The sequence below is a fragment of the Physella acuta genome, unplaced genomic scaffold, assembly GCF_028476545.2.
Source record: "Physella acuta isolate Inbredline_101_S28 unplaced genomic scaffold, ASM2847654v3 ptg001005l, whole genome shotgun sequence".
NCBI classification, from domain to species: domain Eukaryota; kingdom Metazoa; phylum Mollusca; class Gastropoda; family Physidae; genus Physella; species Physella acuta.
Window position 1 is genome coordinate 27,196 of NW_026732522.1, and position 27,704 is coordinate 54,899.

The 27,704-nt window shown below is 37.6% G+C and overlaps 3 protein-coding genes across 4 annotated transcripts; all 3 read right to left on the minus strand.

Moving 5' to 3' along the window:
• Positions 1–3,323: 3,323 nt before the first annotated feature.
• On the minus strand, positions 3,324–8,643 carry LOC131954482 (uncharacterized). Its single transcript, XM_059318206.1, has 4 exons — positions 8,460–8,643; positions 6,989–7,131; positions 5,844–6,295; positions 3,324–5,066 (listed from the first exon to the last, which is right to left on the minus strand). Exons 1-4 carry the CDS (start codon positions 8,471–8,473, stop codon positions 4,698–4,700), a joined length of 978 nt encoding a protein of 325 aa, XP_059174189.1. The 5' UTR covers positions 8,474–8,643; the 3' UTR covers positions 3,324–4,697.
• A 2,127-nt stretch (positions 8,644–10,770) lies between these two features.
• LOC131954484 (uncharacterized) lies at positions 10,771–17,711 on the minus strand. Of its 2 annotated transcripts, none has more exons than XM_059318209.1 (4): positions 17,464–17,711; positions 14,721–14,854; positions 12,736–13,181; positions 10,771–11,305 (listed from the first exon to the last, which is right to left on the minus strand). In XM_059318209.1, the coding sequence occupies exons 2-4, from the start codon at positions 14,833–14,835 to the stop codon at positions 10,967–10,969; spliced, it is 900 nt and encodes a 299-aa protein (XP_059174192.1). In that variant the 5' UTR covers positions 14,836–14,854; positions 17,464–17,711; the 3' UTR covers positions 10,771–10,966. The 2 variants fall into 2 exon arrangements, with proteins under 2 accessions (XP_059174192.1, XP_059174191.1); XM_059318208.1 differs by having other exon boundaries at positions 17,459–17,711.
• A 2,122-nt stretch (positions 17,712–19,833) lies between these two features.
• Positions 19,834–27,317, minus strand: LOC131954494 (uncharacterized). The gene is made up of 4 exons (XM_059318222.1): positions 26,484–27,317; positions 24,546–24,688; positions 21,389–21,834; positions 19,834–20,474 (listed from the first exon to the last, which is right to left on the minus strand). The coding sequence occupies exons 1-4, from the start codon at positions 27,272–27,274 to the stop codon at positions 20,127–20,129; spliced, it is 1,728 nt and encodes a 575-aa protein (XP_059174205.1). The 5' UTR covers positions 27,275–27,317; the 3' UTR covers positions 19,834–20,126.
• Positions 27,318–27,704: the final 387 nt, after the last annotated feature.

The window sequence follows — 27,704 nt, forward strand, 5'->3', positions numbered from 1 at the left end:
GCAGCAGTTGTTTGATTTTGGAGTTGTCTCTCCTAGAAGAGTGGCTGTCCCCAGCTAACGAGCCTCATCTGCCCGAGGGTTCGAACTTGAGACTTTTCGGTTTAGCAACCATGAGCTTTACCGACTCGACCACGCCGACCCCCTTTTAAAACTTGAATGCAATCTTATCAAAACTTAGTGATTTTTTTTTTCTAAAAAAAAAAAACAAAAACTTAATGTTGTGACTATTGTATGACCTACCCAGGGGTTGAGGGCGTATAAGACAAAAAAGAAGTTACCAACTAAAGTTTCTCTTATAAATGTGATACGTCCGTGTTACATATTTGTGACAGATCGGGTTGAAATGTGTCAAAAGACATGTAGTTTTACTGGTAAATTAAACATGTTTTTGTTACATTTATAATATTTATATAATTTATAGCGGAAATTCAGGGGAAAATCAATTTTATTTTCAGCTTTAGTTTGTTAAATTTTTTTTATTTTTTAGGACTGCTTCTTTGACAAAATATACAAAAACACGTAGTTGCGAATAATAATCATTGGACTCCACTTAGCAGCCTTTCTATCATACATCTCTCCGCCCCCCCCCCCCCTGAAATTTTTAGTGCCCCCCCCCCCCTCCTCTTCCCCAAAAAAAAAGAAAAAAATGTCTGAAACAAACCCTGCCTTTCAGCTTTTACTTTTAGTGTGAGAGTCTTTGGTGTTTTACCGAAATCTGGCATCAAAGTTGTATATTATTCAATGTTACAGCTTTGTTACAGATGTTGACCCCGGCATATAATGAAATAATGTAATCAGCACTATGGCTAATCTTTCAGAAAAGAAAAAAATTTTAATTCTAAAATGTAGCTCCTAATTTTATTTTTTAAAAATTAAAATGTATTTCGCCACGCTTTCTCCCTCGTTCACGTCAAATATCGGCACAAACATCAGAAACCCCCCTTCACTTTTTGGAGTGCAAATTTGTTTATGGACAACCCCCATAGACGACGCCTTAAATCTATTGATGCTACTGCTATTGTTTATGAATAGGATAACGGTGGAAGTAATACCGCCAGGCAGTCGATAATTTAAAAAACAAGTCTGCCTTGCCAGGTTTTATTACACTATGACATGAACTCAGGGACGCCGAGGTCTCATTTTACGTCTACTTGACGCCACGTACCAATACAAAATAAAAACACCGAAACACGACCTGCATCCGTTTTTTTTTCTTTACGGTTAGTTTTTACTTTTATTTATAACACAATGCAACTTTTATTCGTTGGGGATTCACTACCGCGTAACTTTAATTTAAAAAAAAGTTTTGGTGTCAGCCATAGACCCATAGACGCCCGCATTAATAACTCGATCGGGGGGTGGAGTGCAGTGTTTCTTCCAGACTTTTTTCTCCGGGGGGGGGCACTTGAAATTTTCGGGGGTGGGGGGGGGCGGTAGACTTTCTTCGGAGGGGGGGGGGGCACTGTTAAATTATATATTTTCTATATAAATTCCATTTCGTTCTTGGACATCACCCACAACCCGTCAATTATCCACCGATCATCTCCGCCCCGTATCATTTTTCCCTAGAGCACCCCCCCCCCCTTTTTTTTTTAATTAATGCATGGCATACTTATGCCTAGCCATTACCCTATCCCTGAACCAATAACTAAGTATCGTTACCCTAATCCAATATCATCATCATCATTCCTTTGTGGCCCCTGGGGGCTCGGATTTGGGCTGCTGCCTAATCCAATATACGGATAGGATTATCCATGAACCAAACTTTTTCCTAACCTAACCATTTCCAGAACCTTGTCCTTTACCAAATCCACAACCCTAATGCATCCTTAACCTGACCCTAACAGTATGAATCTCTAAGTCATGGGAAATAATCTGGATCAGGGGAGGGGCAGTGACCAGCATGAATCACAGTGGTCGCCCATGATCTCATCAGTCAAACGCAGAAACTATTTTCATGTAAGTAAAGTTAAGTTTCCCTTTCAAACCTGACGGTCTATGGGGCAAGTGAAGTAGAGTTCACTTGTTTCTGTGACCTCGGCATATGAAGAGATAGTGTGGTCAGCACTATGCCCAGCCGCCTTTACTTTCCCTAACTTGAGTTAGGTACCCATCAGAGTTGGGTGGACTCAGGGACGGTCTACTGACTTGAACCCGGATTCGAACTCGAGACTTACGGGTTAGCAGTCCAGCTCTCTACCACTAGACAACACTCCGTCCCATTATTTTCATGTAGAGCCCACTTAAAGTGGCAACAAGAAAGTCCTCTAGTAATGAAACAATTCTAGGTAAAGTAGAGTCAGCCTGTTTTGTGGAACTAGTTTTGTTATAAAACGTTAATTGCACACTATCATGTGGGACAAGAAAATCTATTTTTTCATCGAATCTGCATAGACCTACTATACTGGCCTAAACATTTTAATCTAAGCTACTTACACATTTAAATCTACATACAGTTTCAGTTACTTTTCTTAGACTTTTTCATCTAATATACATAGAACATACACATTTAATCTAACCTAATTGCACTTTTAAATATACTTACACATTTTAACATAACAGACATTTGTATATGCTGTACAGCAGTAAATACTTTATTTCAGAAACAAGTTAATAAAAAGTCTAGTGACAATTTAAGCGCAATTTCCTTAATTAATTTTTTAGAATTCACAGACCTACGTAAAAATCTTTTCGAACCGCCGCTCATTCGCTATGGTAAAATCCTTTCGAACCTCAGTGCTTTGCACTAAAAACCTACACGATGCTCAGTTTAAATTAAAAATATCATCCTAGGCCTACACGATACTCAGTTTAAAAATTCTTAATTAATTTTTTGTGACCGAACGAAAGGATATTTTTGAAAACTTTCTTCGACAATATTGTTCTAAATTATGGCAGGAATCGATTGGTAAATGTTTCAAGTCACTAAGTGGTCTGGTTGCAGAGATACGGGCCAAAAACTGCATTTTTTAAAATGTTTTTTGGTTTTTCCGGGAAATCCAGGAAGGAATTCCGGGAATTTTTTTGGCCTATGTTCATCCTCGGAACTTGCTTAACATATTTGCTTTCGGAACTAGTCCTCGATATTGCTTCGTTGAGGTGGAGATACGACTTAAAGACGACTTAAAGCTGCGGACACACATCCATCCATCCATCCAGAAATGACGAGTTAATAATCGCAATTCCTGTAAGGAAATTGCGCTAAAAAATGTGTTGCCAATATATTTGTGAGGTTTTGCTGTTTATATAACTTTAACAGAATACAACATGTTCAGTACAGAATTCTAAAGACAATTTAAGATAAAAAACAAAAAATTTACAGCAGTGTTTATTTTGCCATGTTTTGTTTGTTTCTTATACATTTGATAAATTTCTGGATACCAATCAGATGATGGTAAAATCAAATGTGAACACAATTTATTGTAAAAAAAAAAAAAACAATCATTTTTTAGACAAATGTTTATAATTTTACATTTTTATAATAGAGAGCCGAAAAATAGTCTGGTAAATTAAAGTGTATTCAGTAATGGTCACTTATAATCTGATCAATTTGTTTCAACATCAGGTGGGATAAAATCTGTGCCAAGTTGTACTACATCAGGTAAAGTGCTTATTATAATACTGATTATGATGTTTAAAATGTGTTTATTTTGTGACCTTTGGAAATACAAAACATTTTAATAGAACACAATTACATTACAATATGTAATAGTTAAAAATTTAATGTTTGATGGTAAATAATAATAAATAGATCCATTTGATGTTATGTTAATCTTGATATTTAAACTGATTAAACTCAATTAGGTCTGGTTTATGTTTTTATTTTCTCTATCATCAACAGGATATAAGTTTGAGATTTTTAATTTAAGCAAAGAAAACTAAACAATAAATTATTCTATAATATTAATAGGATCACAGTTGCACAACAATAGTATCAACATGAACTCATTTGATGGCCAGTATCAACATGAACTCACATGATGGCCAGTATCAACATAAACTCTCATGATGGCGAGTATCAACATAAACTCACATGTTGGCCAGTATCAACATGAACTCACATCATGGCCAGTATCAACATGAACTCACATGTTGGCCAGTATCAACATAAACTCACATGTTGGCCAGTATCAACATGAACTCACATGATGGCCAGTATCAACATGAACACATATTGGCCAGTATCAACATGAACTCACATGATGGCCAGTATCAACATGAACTCACATGATGGCAAGTATCAACATGAACTCACATGATGGCCAGTATCAACATAAACTCACATGATGGCCAGTATCAACATGAACTCACATGATGGCCAGTATCAACATGAACTCACATGATGGCCAGTATCAACATGAACTCACATGATGGCAAGTATCAACATGAACTCACATGATGGCCAGTATCAACATAAACTCACATGTTGGCCAGTATCAACATGAACTCACATGATGGCCAGTATCAACATGAACTCACATGATGGCAAGTATCAACATGAACTCACATGATGGCCAGTATCAACATAAACTCACATGATGGCCAGTATCAACATGAACTCACATGATGGCCAGTATCAACATGAACTCACATGATGGCCAGTATCAACATAAACTCACATGTTGGCCAGTATCAACATGAACTCACATGATGGCCAGTATGAAAATGAACCCACATGTTGGCCAGCATTAACACACTCACATTATGGCCATTTCATCCTCTAAAGAAGTAAAATATTCTAGCTTTACCTGACATATATCCTCCCCTCCCCTCAGTATAGATGAACACACAATGTTATCTTCATCATTCTTTTGCCACACATGTACATCTAAAGATTGGCCTTCTAAACTTTCCTTTAAGTAACAAATCTGCAGATCCTTGAGTCCATTAGCTATTATATCCTTCCTGATCCCGGGTAAAGCATTGCTTGGCAGTGAATCAGCACTGACATTAGAACTCTTCTTTTTCTCCTGCATCAAGATGGCTTCATGGATGGCATTGATGGTCCAGTGCACATAGCTGGCGAAGTTTGTGTGATTGTAGTTATCCGTGTCTGACCATCTCACCTAGATATAGAAGATAACGGATAATGTGAATGTAGAAATAACATGTCGATGGGAAATAATGGAAACAAAACGTGATGGATAATGTGAATGAAGGAATAACTTGAAGACAGAAAATAATGGACTAAAAACTCGATGGATAACATGGATATAAAAATAACTAGGGTATGGAAAATAATTGATAATGGGTAATATGAATGAGGGAATAACTTAACAAAGGAGAATAATGTATACAGAACATGACGGATAATGTGGATAACATGAAGATGGAAAATAATTGATGATGTGAATGAAGGAATAACTTGTGGAAAGAAAGTAATGAACAGACGCTATACACAGTCCTGGTTGGAATAAATATGTTTTTGAACTTTGAAGGTACAATGCATGTTTAAATCGACATAAATTTGTAAAATTATCTGATGTGACCATTGTACATTTTAAAAACAGATTTTAAACACCAAGGTTTAAACTGAGATGGAGGCAAGCAATTACTATTCCTGTAAAGGTATGGGTGTGGCTGGATAAGGTTATTGCTGAACTTAACATTCAAAATCATTTTTTAAACTCACAATACAAAATTTAGCTATTTTTATCTTGACTTTATGTTCTGAGTGAAATAAGCGTATTTCTTTATTGGCAGCTTCTTATTTCAGGTATTTTACAGAAAACCTTTCTAACCTTAAGCTATGTATACTTGGTATTCTCAAAAGAAGGAGTGGGTGTTAATTGACAAGGAAATAATAACCAGGGAATAATGTCCTGATATAATTAGACACTTACCACAACAGAATGGTTGTATGTAAGAGAAGGACGATCGAAGGGCTTGATGATTAGGCCCTTATCCATACATCCCTTCCCAGCATATTTATCCTTAAACCACTGAGGCAGTGGTGTAGGCTTTCTGGTTGTTTTATCAATGGAGACCAGTTGATTTATCTGCGTCCACAGAGGCTCCAATGTTTTACCCTCATTGTAGAAGTGAGAGACGCTGGCCATAGAAGAGTTCCCCACAAAACCAAGAACAAACTCAACATCAAGGGGCCATTTGGGGGTCACCGGCGTGTACAAGGACCGGGACATTTTGAACTGGGTGGAGGACACAAAGGTGAACCTGTCCTCGGTCAGGGTTGGCCAGTCAAGGAAAATGCTCCCAGAGTTATCGTAAGGTCTGTGCAGGACATACTGTCTAGCAATGACTGAGGTCAACATGACACTGGTTATTTTTGGATTACCTGCCGAGAGACAGTTTAAAGTTGTAAGTTTTTTATCACAGAACATTCCAATCCACCACGAACAGATCTAAAGAACAAAACACCAGGTAAAATAAAATTTGTTAAACAATAACATTGGGGGCTAGGTGTGAATTAACTTAATCTTTACTACTTAATAAAATCCCCAGGGGAAAAGGAGGGTGGGCCGGCCAAGGAAAACATGGAAGAGAATGGTTGAGGAGGAGGCAAAAACAGCTGGGCTCTCATGGGCACAGATTAGAGGAGCAGCCCAAAACCGAGTCCGCTGGAGATGTGTGGTTGCAGCCCTTTGCTCCCCAGGGGACACAAAGGAGTGATGATGATGATGATGATGAATTAATAAAACACTCTTATGTTTTCAGAAATAAGTGAAGTTATGGAAATGTTATATAATAAAAAATATAAACAAATGTAGTATGGGGGAAAATTGAGGTTGCAAAAAATAAAAATGTATTATAAAAAATAACTGCTGAATGAAATAAATAAATAAAGTAAACCTAAAAGCTTAAAAACATTTTAGTTTTTATTTTATTTTTAGTAGGCCTATAAGATCAAAGTGAAGATTTAATGATAAAGTTTAGACAAAACATATACAAAAATTACATTTTATACACTTTTTTCCGTGGCTAAAATAATTTTTTAAACAACCCTGAAAACAATCCGTGACCTGCTTACCATCGCGGTCAAAGCTTTCATGTGTCAGGCCTGGTATGGTGAACTTGGCTGACCAGACTGGTGAGTCAGTCACATTGACATTGGTGACATTCCATTGACTCAGGTGAGCATTTCTCCACACCTGTGCTGCAACTGTTTTCGTTCTATAAAATAGAAAACATGACCAGAAACATAATATCATAATGTAATTGTTAGCACAAGGTTAAAGTCCTGAGGCAGCTTACATTAATGATGGAAATGAGTCACAACATTGGTTAGTTATAAAATATATCAGAAAAATACATGGGATATAATATGTATGTAGGCCTATACTTTTTATATATTATTGAGTCTTAGCCTTAACTTACACATCATTATCTTAGTAATATATATAATAACATAATTTAAACATAAGGATAGTAAAGTCTCTATCTATCTATCTATAGCTATTATAGTGTATTATAAGTAAACTATACAACTAGATCTAAGTACTAAACTGTAAAAAAGTAAGTAAAGTTTCCCTCTCAAACCTGATGGTCTATGGGGCAAGAGAAATATTAAATAAAGTTCACTTGTTTCTGTGACCTCAGCATATGAAGAGATAGTGTGGTCAGCACTATGCCCAGCCGCCTTTACTTTACCTAACGTGAGTTACTGAGTTACAGTTAGGTACCCATCAGAGTTGGGTGGACTCAGGGATGGTCTACTGACATGAACCCGGATTCGAACTCGAGACATACGGGTTTAGCAGTCCAGCTCTCTACCGCTAGACCACTCCGTTCCACCACTAATCACTAAACTGTAACGAAAGTATAAAAAAAACTAAACTAACTAGATCTAGATTACTACTACTAACTCTACTTTTTTTAACTAGTCTAGCTAGATCTAGATTCTAGATCTAGATCTAGATCTAGTAAAGTTAAGTAATAAATAAGTAAGTCGGTAATCTATCGTTTTGGGTACGTAAAATCGCCCGCGACTAGTAATGTGAAAAACAGGTGACTCCTTACATTTTAATAATTATTTCACATTTTGAGGAGGATTTATGTTTTAAAAATACAAAAATGTTTCATTGTTTCATTTATGTACCTGTTTTTAAACAATTGAATTAAAACTTTTCAATAATAAATGAACACCAGCGATGTTTCCAACAGATGCAACCATGCTCATTTACTATAGCAGCCATCTTGTCTAAGTTTTATTTTTATAGACTTATAGCGCGAGATTCAGGCGGAAGTCACTCTATTTTACAAATGGCTGCTGTTTATATAGCAAATCTTGCTCTCAGACACTGCTGTTTAAAGTTGATTTCTGGCCTATATCGATATAGTTAGCCATTGATTTAGGTTTATTATTCATTTATCTATAATATTTGACACAAACATGACAATATACTCCTATTAAAGCCTTGACAATGAGGTAACGTTTTCGTACATTAATAGCCGCGGGCGATTTTACGTACCCAAAACGATAGATTACCAGTAAGTCTTACCTTGTGGCACTCATTATGATTATGAATTATAAAATCATAGACCTAGGCTTATATATAAAACTGCTAGATTCTAGAATCAACTTGTATTCAAATTAAACAATACACATATTAATCTACTATCATGCCATTCATTCCTTAACTACTTTATATTAACTGAACTTCTTACAGATCTACCATATCTTTTTTTACTGCTACAAGCTGAGGTAGACGTTCTGCTAAATTTTAGACTTCGGGTTCATGTTTATGTTTTCTAGCTTATTCGACTTTTTTTTTTCTCATTAGGAAATAATAAGATTTAGAATCTAGATCTTGATCCAGATCTGGATAAAAATAATGGTTGTGTTCAATTAATTTTAATATGGATCTTTATTCGAAGCCTATAATTATTTTATTTTTAATTGCAAAAATGTGTTAAGAATGGGAAACTTGGCATTTATTAATCCGCTATTTAGTATTTTGTGATGACTGAAGTGTGACGAAGGATCTAATTGTTCATGTGATGAAGTGTGACGTAGCATTCATTAACCTATTAATTATTTTGCGGTTTCGTCATCGTCATCTTTCTTGTAGAGAACAGTGTCGCAACCCCATCACTCTAGTGTAGTAGTGTAGTCGGTTTTGAGCAAATCCTCCAAAGCTTACAACTGACCGTTTCCAAACAGTGTTTCTTCCAGACTTTTTTCTCCGGGGGGGGGGGGGGGGCACTTGATATTTTGGGGGGAAGGGTAAAAGTATACATTTTCTATATGAATTCCACTTCGTTCGGGGTGGGGGGGGGGGGGGCGAAGAGATGCCTGGAAGAAACTCATGTTTCCAAATTAGTTTTGGCCTACACTTTTTTCTTTCCTTGGGTATTTCAAACTATAGTGTCTGTCTTGTGAGGTTGTTGATAGATTTGTGCAAGGAATGTCTAATCCAGGGGTTCCCAACCCTGTGCCCGCGGGTGCCATGGCGCCCGCTGAACGATTCGTATGTGCCCGCCTCTGACTATTCGATAGAGACAGAATTTTTTTCATGAACATTATTTTAAAATATGATTTATTTTTATTAATTTGTTACAGTTTTAATTTTTTTTTTACTGCCTAGGTTTATTAAATATGTTCGATACTTGTCCCAACTTGTCTAGCGGCAAGCCAGACTGCACTATTTACGTTTTGTAAATGCATTTTTCTGTGTGTATGCAATTTGAAAAAAAATGCCAAATAATTCTATTATTTTGAAACATTTTTGTTTATTATTTATTAATACATTATGAATATAAGAAAATAAGAAAATAAATTATGGGAAAATGACAAGTTATGAAAGGAGTTTGTCGATTTAAAATAGGTGGTGCCCGCCACCCTACCGATATTTTAGAATGTGCTCTAAAGTAAAAAAGGTTGGGAAGCCCTGGTCTAATCCATCCCCGCTGGTACTTTTGTAAAAGTATATATTTAGAATCTATAGGTCTATATTTTCATATTTTCTATATAAATTGCATTTCGTTCGGGGGACTGGATGCCTGGAAGAAACTCTGTACGAAAATCTGAAATTTGTTGTTTATTGTTTTTGTAGAAAGAAAAAGAGGCCGATCAAGGAAGATCTGGAGACATGACCTGGAAGAAGACATAAAAAGGCGTAGGTAAGGGGAGGGAATGACGCCTCGGGTGCCGAAGTTATGGGGGCGATTAACGGGGTAGAAAAAAAATTAAAAAGCTCGTTTGAGCTGCATTACTGAATTGTAAACAGTAATGGTTAAGAAAACTGACCGCTACTTGGCTTTATGGACTTATAAACTGTTTTCTACATTCGTTTTGTGACAACAAAATAAAAACTAACAAGGGACATTGAATAGTGCGGGTTGGCCTAGCAGTAGAGAGCTAGACTGCTAATCCGAAAGTCACGAGTTCGAATCCGAGTTCAAGTCAGTGAATTCCCCTGAGTCAACCCAGCTCTGATGGGTACCTAACTCACGTCAAAGCAAAGGCTTTTTGCGTAGTGCTGACCGTACTATCTTTTCATGTGCTGAGGTCTCTGAAACAGACGAACTCTACTTCATCTGCCCCGTGTGTCTGGCACGAATAGGAAAAGGTGATGAGTAGTAAACATCACTGAGAAAGGGCGGGGAGAGGCACAAAATAGTTCGCCCCGGGCACCGGAATGGGTCACTACGCCCTTGGATGCACATGGGGACAGTTAGAGAGAAAAGCCTCGAGAGTCATCGAAAGCTCTTGTCAGCGGCTAACATAATCATCATGAATTTAGTTTTTCAAATATCAATTTTTAAAATCATGGTATAAAAAGATAAAAATGTACAAAACAATGATAGTTGATAAAACTATTTTAATACTTAAAAAACGTGTGTGTAAAATACACCACATGGTAAAGTAACCGAGTTTGTTTTCAAACTTATTACTAATATATTTGCAATACGGCTATGTTTCTCTATCTTATAACAAAGGTCTTTGAATTTGACAATATCTGATAAAACAGTACTCGTCATATTTTTGCAGATAGGTAATGACCGTTTACGACAGTTTGAAATACTTTTTGTCATGTTGGCAGGTGTCGTAGTACGAGAATTTAATCTGGGCAATTTTTTTGGAGCCCTTCTCCGCGGAGCAATAGACCACGTGCTTATCAGCGGCGTCCTGCCAGACGTGGATATCCAGGTGGTCGCCTTCGAGGCATTCCTGAAAGTTGACGATCTGCAAGTTCTTCAGCCCGTTCAAGATGATCTCCTCCGTAAGCCCGCGCATGGCCGCGGTCTTCTTATCCTTGATGGCCGCGTGAATCGCGTTGGTGGAGTAGGCTATGAATGCTGGGAAGGCAACGTGGTTGTTGGCGTCTGTCTCTAGCCACATGGTCTGATGATAGAGAATGGGAGGATGGGGCGGGGGTTGAAAAAAAAGGTTTCAGGAGAAATGATCTCAGAAATAATCATTAAAAAAGTTTTAAAAAACCCACGTTTTCTGATTGAACTAAAAAGTAGAAAATAAATGCTATACATCACAATAATGCAAGCGATCACTCTACTATAAGCGATGAAAAACGTGGGGCGCCGAAGTAAAAGTTATATTACTATTGATTAGATAATACTATTGACTTTTATTAGGGAGCTTGTAGAGAGTCAACAGTATTAGAAACTGTAAGAAAATCACGGCGCCCCACGTTTTTCATCGCTTATAGTAGAGTGATCGCTTGCATTATTGTGATGTATAGCATTTATTTTCTACTTTTTAGTTCAATCAGAAAACGTGGTTTTTTTTAAACTTTTTTAATGATTATTATTTTCTACTGTTTGTTTGCATTGAAATCTTGCTATCGATTTTATCTTTTCACTTTTTTTTGGGGTAAACGAAGACAACTCGTAAAAAGACAACTCGTAAAAAACACGTTGTGTGAATACGTTACTGACTAGAACACATAGATTTGAACCCGTGTCGAGTGGGTTAGCAATCGTGTGCCCAACCACTCGACCATATCGTCTCCCCCATACTGGCCACCAGTTGTTACGTTCTGGTTGTTTGTAGACAAACACCGCGTGACAACAACTCAGTAAGAAAAAGAGGGAGAGTACCGAACCTTGTTTTCATCAAATTACAGTTACTGGGTTATGTCCCTTTTCCCCCCACGTTTTTTGTACAATTATATAGGGGTATAAAATGATCAATAAAATGTTTCCATGGATCAATTTAGTAATAATAACAGTTGAATATTCTATTGTCATCCGAAACAAAGCTTCCCTGAAAATTTCAGCGCGCTAGCTAACTGGGAAGTGCCCGAAATTTCGATCGCAAGATTTGATTGGAAAAACAAACAAACAAACAAACAGAGGCGAAAGCAAGTTAAAGAAAACGTGGGAATAAAATATCTAATGAACAAATGAATGATCTAAGGACAAAAAATATCATGGAGAAATTATCTCAGACATAATAATATTAAAAGTATTTGGAGTGATTTTATTCGACTAAACATTTTTTAACGGATAGTCATAAAGATTTTACTTTTTTTTTTTACATATCATAATAATTGTAAGTAAAGGTTTGTCAAATTACAATCAACATATTAAAATTGGGTCAGAGAAATAACTTTATAGAAGCCAAATCAGAAATAACCAATATTGCACTTTTGTGTCTCAGATTTGGATGCTTAATTTCATACCTCTTAGATGGTGATGGTGCAGTATTAATGCCTAGGCTAGACTTTGCCGCTACCGACCCCACCCCCCTCACTTGCAATTCTCTAGTACAGCTAACAAATAAGTACCACTTTAAAAAAAACACATCAACTTTACCTTTATTTTGTTTATGAACGTAACAGGGGGCCTCTCGAACGGTTTCAGTATCAACGGCTTGTCCGTGAACCCACCCTTTCTGTACTTCTCCTTGAACCAGTTAGGGAAGGGTTTCGGTTTTCTGGTCGCGGGGTCGACCAGGATGCATCCAGTCTCAGCCTGGTACAAGGGGTTCTTGGTGTCTCCGGGCAGGAAAAGCAGGAACCTTGAAGTCTCCGACGAGTTCCCGACATAGCCGTGCTGGACGGCAGCGTCAATGGTGGACTTGTCCACGTCACGATTGTGGAGGTCCGGGGAGATGTCTATGTGGATGGAAGAGGTGAAGACTAGGCCGCTGCGTGTAGCCTCGTTATAATCCATGAAGGTTTTGTTGTTGAAGGGCCGGTTGACTAGGTGGTGTCGTGCTAAGATGCCGTACTTGGTCAGATCGTCCATTCTGTAGTTACCTATAAAAACGTTTCATTCATGTTTTATATTGTTTTTTGTTTTAAATAAACCGGGAGTGATCTCCCCTAAACTTTCTCGAATATTCTAATATAACACTACGGGGGATGGCAACTCGGGATATAGACTTCTAGACATGATTTTTAATCCATTTTAAATACTCACATTTTTTAAAATAGAATATAATCTCGTAGAAAAAAGAAATGCACACCAAGTGAACGCTAAATAAAGATGTGCATAATAGTGCGCAATATTATTAGTACTTTATAAATTTACATGCGTTTTTTGAGAAAACGGAAATAGCGTAAATAAGTACTTCGGCCAACGGAAATTACTCAAAATTTGAAAGAAGGTAGAGAATTAGATCTTTTACTTACATATCAAATTTCATTTATCTATCTGAAATAATACTCAAATTATAGGCTTTTGAAAAATTCAAAGTAGAAAAAGTACCACTTCCGGTTATCGGAAATCGCTCAAAAGTTGATACGGATCTACGATTTTGATAAAATACTTATGAAATTTCATCAACCTAGCTGTAACAATACTCAAGTTATCGTGTTTACACACGGACACACACACACACAGACACACAGACATACGGACAAGATTGCAAAATTATGTTTTTCCGTATCAGTGAGATGTAAAACGTCGAGATTTGCAAAAATCTCGATTTTTTTTTTTTGCACGATTACAAGACTTTCTCTATACTTCGTATATACTAGAAAGTAAAAAGAGACAGCGTGGTTGGGTAGTAGGGCTTATGACTCGAGTTCGTATCTTGGGCTGGAGTTCGTAGTACATCCTAAGTGCCATTGTGTTGGGATAGGTACCTGACTTACGCGGGGGAGACAAAGGCGGCTGGGCATAGTGATGACTACACAATACCGAGGTCTTTGAAACATAAACTCTACTTCATCTGCACCATGTATCTTGGGCATGAACGGGAAAAAAAAAGATGATGCTGATGAGGAATGTATTGTTGAAATAGATATTAATAATTGTGCTAATGATTTATTCATTATTTCGTTATTTGGGACAGTAGACACCCTACCTTAAAAAAATGACAGTTGCACACTACCCCTAAAGTAAGTTGCTTTTTTGTTTTTGTTTTTTTTTAGTCTCTGCGTGTGTGTTTATTTGTGTATGCGTTTTTGTGTGCATGAGTGTGTTTGTGTATGTGTGTGTGCTTGTGGATGGGTGTGTGTGTGTGTATAGGACGCCAATTTTCTCAACTAGAGGCGTAGCGAGGGGGGCGGGGGGTGCGGACCGCACCGGGTGACATCATTTAGGGGGTGACACCAAGGCAAAAAATAGCAAAATATATAGAGAAAAACTTGAGGGGGGGGGGGGGGTGCAAATCGAAAGTTTGAGGGGGGGGGGGGGTGCAAATCGAAAACTTGAGGGGTGGGGTGCAAATCGAAAGTTTGAAAGTTTGTCCCCGGGAAGGGTCCCTACACCTCTGGGTGCCGCACCGAATGACACCCGACCTCGCTACGCCACTGCACTCAACCCACTTGACATGTGTACACTTGACTCACCATGTCGGTCTAAGTACGTGAAACTGAAGCCAGGCAGCGTGCACCTAGCCGTCAAGACAGGCTTGTCCGTCAAGTGAAAGTTGGTGACCTTCATCTTACCCACCACCGTCTGCATAAACGTGGATAAGTTGAATCTGGCGAGAACATAAAATATTGTCAGAAACGTGGATAAGTTGAATCTGGGGAGAACAGGAAATATTGTCAGAAACGTGGATAAGTTGAATCTGGGGAGAGCAGGAAATATTATCAGAAACGTGGATAAGTTGAATCTGGGGAGAACAGGAAATATTATCAGAAACGTGGATAAGTTGAATCTGGGGAGAACAGGAAATATTATCAGAAACGTGGATAAGTTGAATCTGGGGAGAACAGGAAATATTATCAGAAACGTGGATAAGTTGAATCTGGGGAGAACAGGAAATATTGTCAGAAACGTGGATAAGTTGAATCTGGGGAGAGCAGGAAATATTGTCAGAAACGTGGATAAGTTAAATCTGGGGAGAACAGGAAATATTGTCAGAAACGTGGATAAGTTGAATCTGGGGAGAACAGGAAATATTGTCAGAAACGTGGATAAGTTGAATCTGGGGAGAACAGGAAATATTGTCAGAAACGTGGATAAGTTAAATCTGGGGAGAACAGGAAATATTGTTAGAAACGTGGATAAGTTGAATCTGGGGAGAACAGGAAATATTGTCAGAAACGTGGATAAGTTGAATCTGGGGAGAACAGGAAATATTGTCAGAATCGTGGATAAGTTAAATCTGGGGGAGAGCAGGAAATATTGTCAGAAACGTGGATAAGTTAAATCTGGGGAGAACAGGAAATATTGGCAGAAACGTGGATAAGTTAAATCTGGGGAGAACAGGAAATATTGTCAGAAACGTGGATAAGTTGAATCTGGGGAGAGCAGGAAATATTGTCAGAAACGTGGATAAGTTAAATCTGGGGAGAGCAGGAAATATTGTCAGAAACGTGGATAAGTTAAATCTGGGGAGAACAGGAAATATTGTCAGAAACGTGGATAAGTTGAATCTGGGGAGAACAGGAAATATTGTCAGAAACGTGGATAAGTTGAATCTGGGGAGAACAGGAAATATTGTCAGAAACGTGGATAAGTTAAATCTGGGGAGAACAGGAAATATTGTTAGAAACGTGGATAAGTTAAATCTGGGGAGAACAGGAAATATTGTCAGAAACGTGGATAAGTTAAATCTGGGGAGAACAGGAAATATTGTCAGAAACGTGGATAAGTTGAATCTGGGGAGAACAGGAAATATTGTCAGAAACGTGGATAAGTTGAATCTGGGGAGAACAGGAAATATTGTCAGAAACGTGGATAAGTTGAATCTGGGGAGAACAGGAAATATTGTCAGAAACGTGGATAAGTTGAATCTGGGGAGAACAGGAAATATTGTCAGAAACGTGGATAAGTTGAATCTGGGGAGAACAGGAAATATTGTCAGAAACGTGGATAAGTTAAATCTGGGGAGAACAGGAAATATTGTTAGAAACGTGGATAAGTTAAATCTGGGGAGAACAGGAAATATTGTCAGAAACGTGGATAAGTTAAATCTGGGGAGAACAGGAAATATTGTCAGAAACGTGGATAATTTGAATCTGGGGAGAACAGGAAATATTGTCAGAAACGTGGATAAGTTGAATCTGGGGAGAACAGGAAATATTGTCAGAAACGTGGATAAGTTAAATCTGGGGAGAACAGGAAATATTGTCAGAAACGTGGATAAGTTGAATCTGGGGAGAGCAGGAAATATTGTCAGAAACGCGGATAAGTTAAATCTGGGGAGAACAGGAAATATTGTCAGAAACGTGGATAAGTTGAATCTGGGGAGAACAGGAAATATTGTCAGAAACGTGGATAAGTTGAATCTGGGGAGAACAGGAAATATTGTCAGAAACGTGGATAAGTTAAATCTGGGGAGAACAGGAAATATTGTTAGAAACGTGGATAAGTTAAATCTGGGGAGAACAGGAAATATTGTCAGAAACGTGGATAAGTTAAATCTGGGGAGAACAGGAAATATTGTCAGAAACGTGGATAAATTGAATCTGGGGACAACAGGAAATAGTGTCAGAAACGTGGATAAGTTGAGTCTGGTGGACCCCCCTAAAATCTTGTTACGCATGACTGTGTACAATACAGTTCAGTAACTGCAGCTCAAGGAGAGCTTTTCATTTTCTTTTTCTACCATTGTTAGCGTCCCCTAAGGGCCAACCCAAGGCCGGCCACCCCACCCGCTCTTCCCTAGCTACGCCTCTACCCCAACTTGGACTAGCTTGACTCTATCAAGGGAAATAAAAACATCGATTCGATAGGCCCGTACTAGATCTATTCTATACAGAGGCGTAGCGATCCTTCCCGGCGCCCGGGGACAAACTTTCAATTTGGCGCCCCCCTCGGGATCAACCTTTCAATTCTCGATTTGCATCCCCCCCCCCTCAAACCTTTCTATTTGCACCCCCCCCCCCCTCAAACTTTCGATTTGCACACACCCCCTCATATATTTTTTTTATATTTATAAAGCAAAAAATGCAGCTAAAATTAGATTTTAATTTGTTTTTCCAGCCCATTTAGGCGCCCCCTAAGGTCGGCACCCGGGGACATATGTACCCCTCCCTTAGCTACGCCTCTGATTCTATATCTGACAGAAACTAGGTTCACATCAATAGAATTAGAATATAGATCGATTCTATAGTGAATGGCAAAGACATCAAACCTGACTTGAGTTAACCGCATGTTCGGCTCATCAATACAACCTGCGTGTATAATATAAACGTTGACTGCGGCTATTACAAACGTAAGACAAGCCCTAGGCTCATCTCAATCTTGGACTTGCTAAAAGAAATCTCCAATCGCATTTATTTTTCCTTCTCACTTCCTTTGTTGACGGTATTGTTGCTATAGTTATTGACGCGAAGATACATAAATTAAGACTTCATTTTTTTTCGAATTTTTAAGTTTTTAATTTTATTTTTCAATTGTGAATTTTTGTTTATTTAGTTAACTTTTTTAAAAACACCGGTATTTGAACTATCCTGTTCTTGAAGCGGTTGAAGCTTACAGCACGCAATCTTGGTCAAGCTTATATTAATTATTAGTATACCATACAATCGTTAGCCAATAGACCCAGGGGCGTAGCGAGGGGGGGGGGGCGGGGGGTGCTGACCGCACCGGGTGACACCATTTAGGGGGGTGACACCAAGGCAAAAACTAGCAAAATATATAGAGAAAAACTTGAGGGGGGGGGGGTCCCCTGGAAGGGTCGCTACGCCTCTGGGGGGTGACACCATTAAGTGCCGCACCGGGTGACACCCGACCTCGCTACGCCACTGAATAGACCTAAGTATCTTCTTACACGAAAACGACTAAGAAATCACCGCTAAGTGCAGATTGAAGACGGCTATAAGGCCGCAGCGTAGAGCAGTTTGAAAGAAGGCCGGAGAGTAGAGCAGTTTGAAACAGTGGCGTAGCGAGGTCGGGTGTCACCCGGTGTGGCACTTAATGGTGTCACCCCCCAGAGGCGTAGCGACTCTTCCCGGGGACAAACCTTCAATTTTCGATTTGCAACCCCCCCCCCCCTCAAACTTTCGATTAGCACCCCCCCTCAAATTTTTCTCTATATATTTTTACTATTTTTTGCCTTGGTGTCAACCCCCTAAATGGCGTCACCCGGTGCGGTCCGCCCCCCCCCTCGCTACGCCTCTGATTTGAAATAAGGCCGGAAAGCAATCAGAAGCAGTTTCTTCCAGACTTTTTTCTCCGGGGGGGGGGGGGGGGGGCTTGATATTTGGGGGGGGGGGCGATCGACATTTTCCGGGGCGGGGGGGGGGGCGGACACTGGTAAAAATATGTTTTCTATATGAATTCCATTTTGTTCGGGGGGGGGGGAGGCATCATCTTGCGTGGGAATAGTTGTCACAGAATCCACAAATTGCGTGGGAACAGTTGTCACAGAATCCACAAATTGCGTGGGAACAGTTGTCACAGAATCCACAAATTACGTGGGAACAGTTGTCACAGAATCCACAAATTGCGTGGGAACAGTTGTCACAGAATCCACAAATTGCGTGGGAACAGTTGTCACAGAATCCACAAATTACGTGGGAACAGTTGTCACAGAATCCACAAATTGCGTGGGAACAGTTGTCACAGAATCCACAAATTGCGTTGAAAGTAGTCACAGAATCCACAAATTGCGTGGGAACAGTTGTCACAGAATCCACAAATTGCGTTGAAAGTAGTCACAGAATCCACAAATTGCATGGGAACAGTTGTCACAGAATCCACAAATTGCGTTGAAAGTAGTCACAGAATCCACAAATTGCGTGGGAACAGTTGTCACAGAATCCACAAATTGCGTGGGAACAGTTGTCACAGAACAAGCTGAACACAGAATCTATTTAGTTATTATTAACTGGTCTGGGGTTTCCGATGACTCCAGCCCAAATTCAAAACGCGAGAGGAGGAAGTCTTCACAATTGTAGCATCTTCTGTTGCTTGCTCAATGTCCTAGAGATTTCACATTTCACCTGTAGATTAGTTAGCTAGTTGATGAACTCTGGGAAGATTTGAGGTGTCCTGTCAAACCATTGTGCGTGTGTTTATCTATCTATCTATCTATCTATATACACATATGTATATATACACAGATGCATATAGAGATAATGTATATATAACATATATACATAATATATAGATATATATAGACAAATTATAATACGGTATATATATAAATATATACAGAGATAAAAATCTATAAATATATATGCAGATAGATTAAACATGTTATAGTTGTATGTTTTCTGAGTGTTTTCTTTCCAAACAAAGTTTTTGCAGTAGACATAATTTACTTTTAAATTAACTGTAAATGAAACAATACACATTTTTTAAAAATAATATGACAGATTTATTTATTGATTGATTAATCCATCAAAATAATCAAATCATGTGATTACAAATGTTATGCACATTTGTCTAGGTTGTGATTTCTAGATAAATAAAATCAGACATGTAAAGCAATATTTTATGTAAATACAGCAAGTGACTTCAGTACAAACTGTCATTGAAGTAGACCTAACACAGGACCGTCTCATGTAAATACAGGAAGTGACTTCTGGTACAAACTGTCGTTGAAGTAGACCAACTTGACCTAACACAGGACCGTCTCATGTAAATACAGGAAGTGACTTCTGGTACAAACTGTCGTTGAAGTAGACCAGCTTGACCTGACACAAGACCGTCTCATGTAAATACAGGAAGTGACTTCTGGTACAAACTGTCGTTGAAGTAGACCTAACACAGGACTGTCTCGTGTAAATACAGGAAGTGACTTCTGGTACAAACTGTTGTTGAAGTAGACCAACTTGACCTAACACAGGTCTATCTCATGTAAATACAGGAAGTGACTTCTGGTACAAACTGTCATTGAAGTAGACCAGCTTGACCTGACACAAGACCGTCTCATCCCTTTCAATGGAACACAGCACCGTGTCGTCGTGTTCCTCCTGCCAGATGTGGACGTTCAGCCCCTCCCCGTCTTGACTCTCACCCAAGTACCGAACCTGCAGCTCCTTGAGTCCATTTGGCAGCGTATCCTTGGAGACGCCGTGTAAAACGCAGGCTGTGCTGCTGTTGTTGGTCTGGCCTGTGGCTGCATGCAGGGCGTTGACTGCGAAGTTGACGTAGCTGGTGAAGTTTGTGTGGTTGTTGTTGTCGGTGTCTGACCAAACAATCTGGGAATTAAAACCGTACATGTTAAAATTTTGTGCCATACATGTTAAAATTTTGTGCCATAAATGTTAACATTTTGTGCCATACATGTTAAAATTTTGTGCCATAAATGTTAACATTTTGTGCCATACATGTTAAAATTTTGTGCCATACGTGTTAAAATTGTGTGCCATACGTGTTAAAATTGTGTGCCATACGTGTTAAAATTGTGTGCCATACATGTTAAAATGTTGTGCCATACATGTTAACATTTTGTGCCATACATGTTAAAATTGTGTGCCATACATGTTAAAATTGTGTGCCATACATGTTAAAATTTTGTGCCATACATGTTAAAATTTTGTTTTTTACTTAATGTTTTTAATATAAAAATGAAGACTTGTTTTAATTCAAAACATAAAATGCTGAGGAAAGACAGAAGAAAAACAAAGAGCTGAAACAGCTGTAAGTGAAACCTCTGTAAAAAAAACTGAAAACTGCCTAAAGGTAATTGCCCAGCATAGGAAGCATAACTCTGATTGAAAAGGACGAGCAACCATTGCTTAAGGTGGATTCTATGGAATCAAAAACTACTTTCAAATGCTGTCATTGTTAAATCAGATGAACTCTACTTCTTTTGCCATGTAGTCTGAAGGGATGTATTTTATTTTTATTTTTTACTCCATAATATATTGTAAGCAACTCAGGTACAGAATATAAAGATTCTATACATATTTCATTGTATGTTTTTATAAATATAAATAGATCTACATAGTAGGCCTATAATATAACTTTAAATCAATAGTCTTTTTAAGAAAAATTATATGATTTAAGTAAAAAAAATGGGGTATAAAAAAGAAATAATAAATAAATTATGATTTATGTGGTTGTTTAAGCTAATCGTGATTATTTAAATTAAAACATAAAATTTACTAACTGGAATTTGATGAGTAAATGTTTTTGAAGGTCTTGTGATTGGATCTATAAACAGTCCTTTATCCAAGATTCCTTTTTCTTTATACTTTTCCACATACCAATCTGGAAATGCTATAGGTTTTCTCGTCTCCTTATCCAAACACACATTTTGAATTATTTGGGTCCATAAAGGTTCTCTATCATTCTCTGGCAAAAAGGCTTTGATGACATGAGCAGTGGAAGTGTTTCCCAAATATCCAAGATAAACTTCAGCATTCAATGCTGATTTGTCATTGTATGGGTTGTACAGCTCAGGGGAAAATGTGAAAGCCACTGAAGAAACAAAACTGAGCCTATTTTGTATTAGGGTGGCCCAGTCAAGAAAGGAGCTGTCTCCGTTTGGCCTGTTGAGGGAGTAAACCCTGGCCATCACGCTATGGAACAGAACTGTTGCTATTTTTGGGTTGCCTGGAAAGAAAAAGATTTATTAAGTCAATTTGAAAATGAGTTGTAAAAAAGGGAAATAATGTTAGTATTATTGATACACTGAAGATGTACTTTTAGAAGTTCCAGAATAGAAGTTCCTCAATAACCTTGCATAAACCTTTGGAGCAAGTCGCCAAAAGTAGAGGGATACAAAATTAGCCAGAAATAATATTCAAAACTTGGTTGCTGATATAAAATTGGTAAAATGTGCGTTGAATTTGTAATTAAATAAAATTATAAGAAATTTATAAAAAAAATTCTTTCTTATATTTTAATCAAAGTAAAATTCCCTTTTAGAATCTAAGGGCCTGTGGCAAGTTAAGTAGTGTTCCCCTGTTTGTGTGACCTCAGAGTATGAAGGGATAGTGTGGTCAGCACTAAGCCCAGCTGCCTTTTCTTTCCTTTTAAGTGAGTCAAGTACCTAGAGTTGGGTCGACTCAGGGATGTTCTAGTGCAGTGGTTCCCAAACTTTTTCAAGTGGCGACCCCTTTTATAAAAATTAAGTGACCCGCGACCCCCATAGAATTAAAAAGTCAAAATTAGTGAGGAAATTAATAAGAAACTAAAATAAGATTTTCTAGTTGTCTTTCAATATAACAATATAAATTATTCTTGATAACCTGAAGCTCCTGGGAAAATGAATGAATATTATCTGTTTTTGTGATAATCTCGGGGCATTTTCCCAGAAGCTTCATGTTAAGCTTATGTTGATGTTCGAATCTGCTAGGTATGCTACTCTCTTCAACCACTCTGTCATTAAAGTATATCAAAAGGTCTTGTTTCCCTTGCACATCCAAGAACAACTTGCTTTCATCTTTCAAATCAAAAAACACGATTCACAACATTTCCTTTTGACAGCCAGCGTACTGCAGTGTAGAAAAACATAAACATGTGATCTTTATTCATGTCTTTGCACAGTTCTTTAAACAGACTGGTGTTTAGGGCTCCAGATTTAATATAATTTACGACTTTTATTAGCAATGAAGTCGAAAGAGTCTTGCTGGCAAGGACATACCGGTGAATTACGCAGTGGATTCCCCTTGGTAAAACCCCTTGGTTTACAGTTTTCTAAAAGCCTGATTTTGACCCAAACATAGATGGCGCACATCAGTACAAACCCCACAGATGTATTCCCAGTGAATCATCCAGTTTCAAAAATGTATTTATTTTCCCCATGATATATTCACAAAATAGCAGCTTTTCTTTGCTATTATCGGAATTAGTATATTTCACAAAGACAAGCAAATGCGAACACGAACTCACGTCTGTTGATTCATCAACTTATAAAGCAAACAATAGTGAAAGCTTGATTTAATTCAAAATGTGTTCTCTAACATCTACGGACATGTCTGCTATAAGATGCTGAATAGTATTATTAGACAGATATTTGTTGTATCTTGACTGCACTGGAATCCCCAAGAATTAATTTCACCATCTTCAACATGCAGGTTAGATTCGGTTTGCCTGTCGCCCCTACTGGGACATAGGCCGCTGACGAGAGCTTTCCAGTCGTCTCTGTCCTGAGCTAGTCTCTCCAACTGTCCCCAGGTGTTTCCTTTCTTCTTCGTGTATTCTTCCAGGTCACGTCTCCAGGTCTTTCTTGGTCTGCCTCTCCTCCTCCTGCCCTATGGATTCCAGGTAAGGGCCTGTCTTGTTATGCTGGATACAGGCTTCCTGAGTGTGTGGCCAATCCATTTCCATTTTCTCTGGAGGATCTCTATTTCAACTGACAGTTGATTTTCTCCTATTGTGTGTTTTTTAATATTGCTTGGCAATTTCTGATGCGACTTCATTTGATACTTGCACCAATGCTGTGTTTCCTTGGTGAAAACTTCCGGTTCGATCAAGTATGTTTGCAACTAGCTTCATGCGGACGAAAGAACTCCATATATTTTTTGGTGTGTTCCGAATGACTCGTCTTAAAATGACGTTTTATTTTTGAAGGTTTCATAGACTCATGACTGAGAACAACTTTGCACAGTATGCATTGTTTCTTTTCTATTCCATTTTTAGTGTTAAGTCAAATTTCAGATATTCTTCTGAATATTTATGTTTATAATTTCTTTGCTAGGGTTTAGTCTATCAGTTGGCGACCCCCAAGAAAGCCCTTCGCAACCCCCAGGGGGGTCGCGACCCACAGTTTGGGAACCTATGTTCTAGTGACTTGAAACTCAAGACTTGTCTGTCAAGCCGTTTACCTCTAGGCGGTGCCGTCCCCATATATTTATCTTAGTTCTAAAAATTTCTGCAAAATCTTCAGATAACCAATTCAGAATGCATGGTATTTATTTTTCTGTAAATATATACAGCATGTAGACAAAAGTCTTTTATCTGTAACTAACCTATCAACTGAGAAAAACATAGCTTTTTAACTACTAGATACTAGGTGTGTTGTTTTTTAACACTGTAACTGTGTATTGATAAAAATTGTAATGCATTTTACACATTTGTTTAATTTTTTAAGTGTATAAATATTTTACATATACACTGAGCACGTGAAAATTTAATTAGCTCTCCCCTAGCTACACCTTAGAAAAATGCCCATTCTGTTTGGCATGATCAACTTTATTAACACTAATATTATCAAATAAATTCCTTGATTATTAATATGTTATACAATTTCATTAAATACGTACCATGCCTCCTAACATTATTAATATGCTATACACTATACATTTTCGTTAAATACGTACCATGCCGATCAGTACTTTCAAAACCAAATCCTGGAATAGTGAGCTTCGCTGCCAAATATGGTGTGTCAACAACTCTGAAGTTCGTAACATTCCATTTGCCCAGCATAGAATGGCTCCACAGCTTACTTACAACTGGCGATGAGCTAAGATTATTAATTAAGATCTTCATTAATAAATGTCAAAGTTAAAGTTTGCTTGTTTAATTCAGTCAGCAAGCTCCACATCATGATGATGAGTTAAAAAGTGCGTGTTAAAATTGATTTGGAAAATTTGATGACAAGACAGTAGATCTATACATGGAGCTCTGCTTTTGAAAAAAAAATGAAGCCTTTTTTTAACCTAGCCTATCTCTACATTATAATTTTTTAAACACTTCCTAACATACTAACACTAGCAGTAACAGCTGAAACTCATTAAGGATATATATATATTATATATATATATATATATATATATATATATATATATATATATATATATATATATAAGCCTATATAAAATACTATATATTATTAATATATACTATAATCTATATAGATTCTAGATCTATAATATTATTAATCATATAGGCTACTAACATTATATAAATAAAAATATACGACGTGTGTGTGTGTGTGTGTGTGTGTAAATGTAATCATAGACCTAAACAGACCACAACACTAGGCCTAATAAATATAATTTATTTATTATGAACTAGATCTAGATCTACATGATTAATTTATGTCAGATAATGATAATTATTAATTAATAATCAAAAGTTTTGGGCTAAGTTAATAATAATAATAATAAAATTATAAAATACCGTACCCGGTACAATATCGCAAACACTGCCTAAGTATAACTTCAGGTGGGGTACGAAATGCCATCATTAAACAATGAAATTAGATTATTGATAAGTAGTCTAGATTGTAGTGATTATTATATCATTATTAATAATTATTCAATGATAGTTTGTAGTTTTTAGACTTTAGAACACGATTCGCGTAGTCACTGCAAGTGCAGTGAAGCTATGAAGCTGAACTTGACCTTTAAACTTCCAAATTATAATATTTTATATTATCATATTATGTACTATTAGATTAGGTAGCTTAGCCTAGATCTAGATAGTCTAGTAGCTAGATCTAGATCTACATCTAAAATCTAGGTCAGAAAAAAAACAACGGTATTTGATTAAAAATAGTAGATCTAGAGTCTCTAAACTTTAAAAACAAAAATTACTAGCCTAGATCTAGATTCTAGGCCTATCATCAATCGCCATAAAAGACTGTAGTAATGTGTCAAGGGGAAAGAACTATTGAATTATTTTTAATAGAGTTGGGCCTATATGAGTTATAGTTATTACTTGTATGCTCTAGAGTTAGATTCTAGGCCTAGATGAATATAAAAAATCTGATGATCAGAAGTAGATCTAGATCTAGATTTAGTAATCTACATGTATGCTCTAGAGTTAGATTCTAGGCCTAGATCAATATAAAAATCTGATGGTCAGAAGTAGATCTAGATCTAGTATAAGTATAAGTAATCTACATCTAGATAGATCTAGTAGTCCATAAATTTAAAAAAAAACCACTCATAGTGTGGATGGGGTTTTAATCTTAATCTATGAATGATGTGTGCAGTGTTTCTTTCAGACTTTTTTCCTTGGGAGGGGGGGGGGGGTGTTTTGCAATTTTTAATTACTTTTTTTGTACAATGTAGGTCTAGATCTTAATAAAAACTGATCATTATTATATTTGATAGCTTATTGAAACTCTGAGCATTAGGGGTGGAGTGGTTAAAATGTTAAGCCTAATTGTCTTGGTGAGAGGGTGGGGTGGGGGTAGGGGTGTAAAAGTTTGAGGGGGGGTGCAAATGAAAAGTTCAAGGGGGAGTGCAAATTGAAAGTTTGTCCCCGGGCGCCGGGAAGGGTCGCTACGCCTCTGTAGTCAAGTAGCCTACCTGCTGGAAATAACCTGTTGATGTAGGTCCAACAGGTTTGTCTGTTTACATATTTCGATATTTTGGTCTTCCAGTGCTATTCTTCTAAGGCCAAGAATTTGCCTGTGCTGATTATCCAAAATGAATTTTTGTAACCCGCACTCAGCTTTCCATCTTTCAGCCTGATTGGTTTTTCTATTCAACGCCCGCTTTAAGAATTTAATCTTAGTTGCTTTTACACTTTTCAATTCTTTCTTTAATGTTCTCATTTTATTTTGATATGTAAGAATGGTTTTATTCCTAATAACACATCGATGGCACCTTTCTTTCCTTAAAGTGTAGCCAGAACAGGGGGTTACAGTAACAGTATCACTAGTAGTAGGCCTGCTAGTATCAGCCATAAAAAAACTACTCCTATGTGCTGACGTTTCAGGTGCATCACATAAAGGACCAGCTATATCCATCTCTGCACTACCAACCTCTTGTTTTATCGTAGACCCTGCTATTTCAAGTGAATCAACACCAGTCTTGCCCACAACATCATTTCCAGCACCCTCTGGTGCTTTAGACTTATGAGTAAAAATGAAAGGATTGTTTAGAAATTCAACAATCCTGTGCCAGTTATAAACGATATCACGTCTCCATTTTTTAAGTTTCTTCAGACGTTTATTTATAACGGCATACAACGCCCCAAACGAACGAGTATCTTCTGGTGGAACTAACTGGTGATCTGCAACCAAATGTTTCACACCCTCCAACAGATTTCTGCTGTAATGTACACGGTAAACAAAATATCCATTCAACTGTGGCATTGTTGGTTTCGAAAATGTTTGTAGCAAGGCATCAAAATCTGCTACCTTCTGAAATAAATTCAAAATTTTTAGATATAAATACACAATAGGGATATAAAATCTATTAAGGTACATGGTCCTTATGCCAGTTAAACTAGAGTTCATCTGTTGTTTTTATTTTTGACATAAGACAGGATGTGGTCAGCACTATGCTCAATCACTTTCCTGTTCAGATACCCACAGTGTTTCTTCCAGACTTTTTTCTCCGGGGGGGCACTTGAAATCTTCGGGGGGGCGGTAAACTTTCTTCGGGGGGGGGGGCGGACACTGTTAAAAGTATATATTTTCTATATAAATTATATAAATTTCATTTCGTTCGGGGGGGCGGTAAAAAATTTTCGGGGGGGGCTTCGCCCCCCCGAAGAGATGCCTGGAAGAAACTCTGGATACC

What these genes read in the sequence shown, in the direction of transcription:
- LOC131954482 (XM_059318206.1), bottom strand. An exon ending in TGAAAGCTTTGACCGCGATG is followed by an intron (nt 6,296 to 6,988) that starts GTAAGCAGGTCA and finishes GTCTCTCGGCAG; the next exon opens with GTAATCCAAAAATAACCAGT. An exon ending in CATACAACCATTCTGTTGTG is followed by an intron (nt 5,067 to 5,843) that starts GTAAGTGTCTAA and finishes TTCTATATCTAG; the next exon opens with GTGAGATGGTCAGACACGGA.
- LOC131954484 (XM_059318208.1), bottom strand. Translation starts at nt 17,478, where the DNA reads ATGCGGTTAACTCAAGTCAG. An exon ending in ATGCGGTTAACTCAAGTCAG is followed by an intron (nt 14,855 to 17,458) that starts GTTTGATGTCTT and finishes TGTTCTCGCCAG; the next exon opens with ATTCAACTTATCCACGTTTA. An exon ending in CACGTACTTAGACCGACATG is followed by an intron (nt 13,182 to 14,720) that starts GTGAGTCAAGTG and finishes ACGTTTTTATAG; the next exon opens with GTAACTACAGAATGGACGAT.
- LOC131954494 (XM_059318222.1), bottom strand. Translation starts at nt 27,274, where the DNA reads ATGCCACAGTTGAATGGATATTTTGTTTACCGTGTACATTACAGCAGA. An exon ending in CAACAGGTTATTTCCAGCAG is followed by an intron (nt 24,689 to 26,483) that starts GTAGGCTACTTG and finishes TAATAATCTTAG; the next exon opens with CTCATCGCCAGTTGTAAGTA. An exon ending in TGAAAGTACTGATCGGCATG is followed by an intron (nt 21,835 to 24,545) that starts GTACGTATTTAA and finishes TTTTCTTTCCAG; the next exon opens with GCAACCCAAAAATAGCAACA.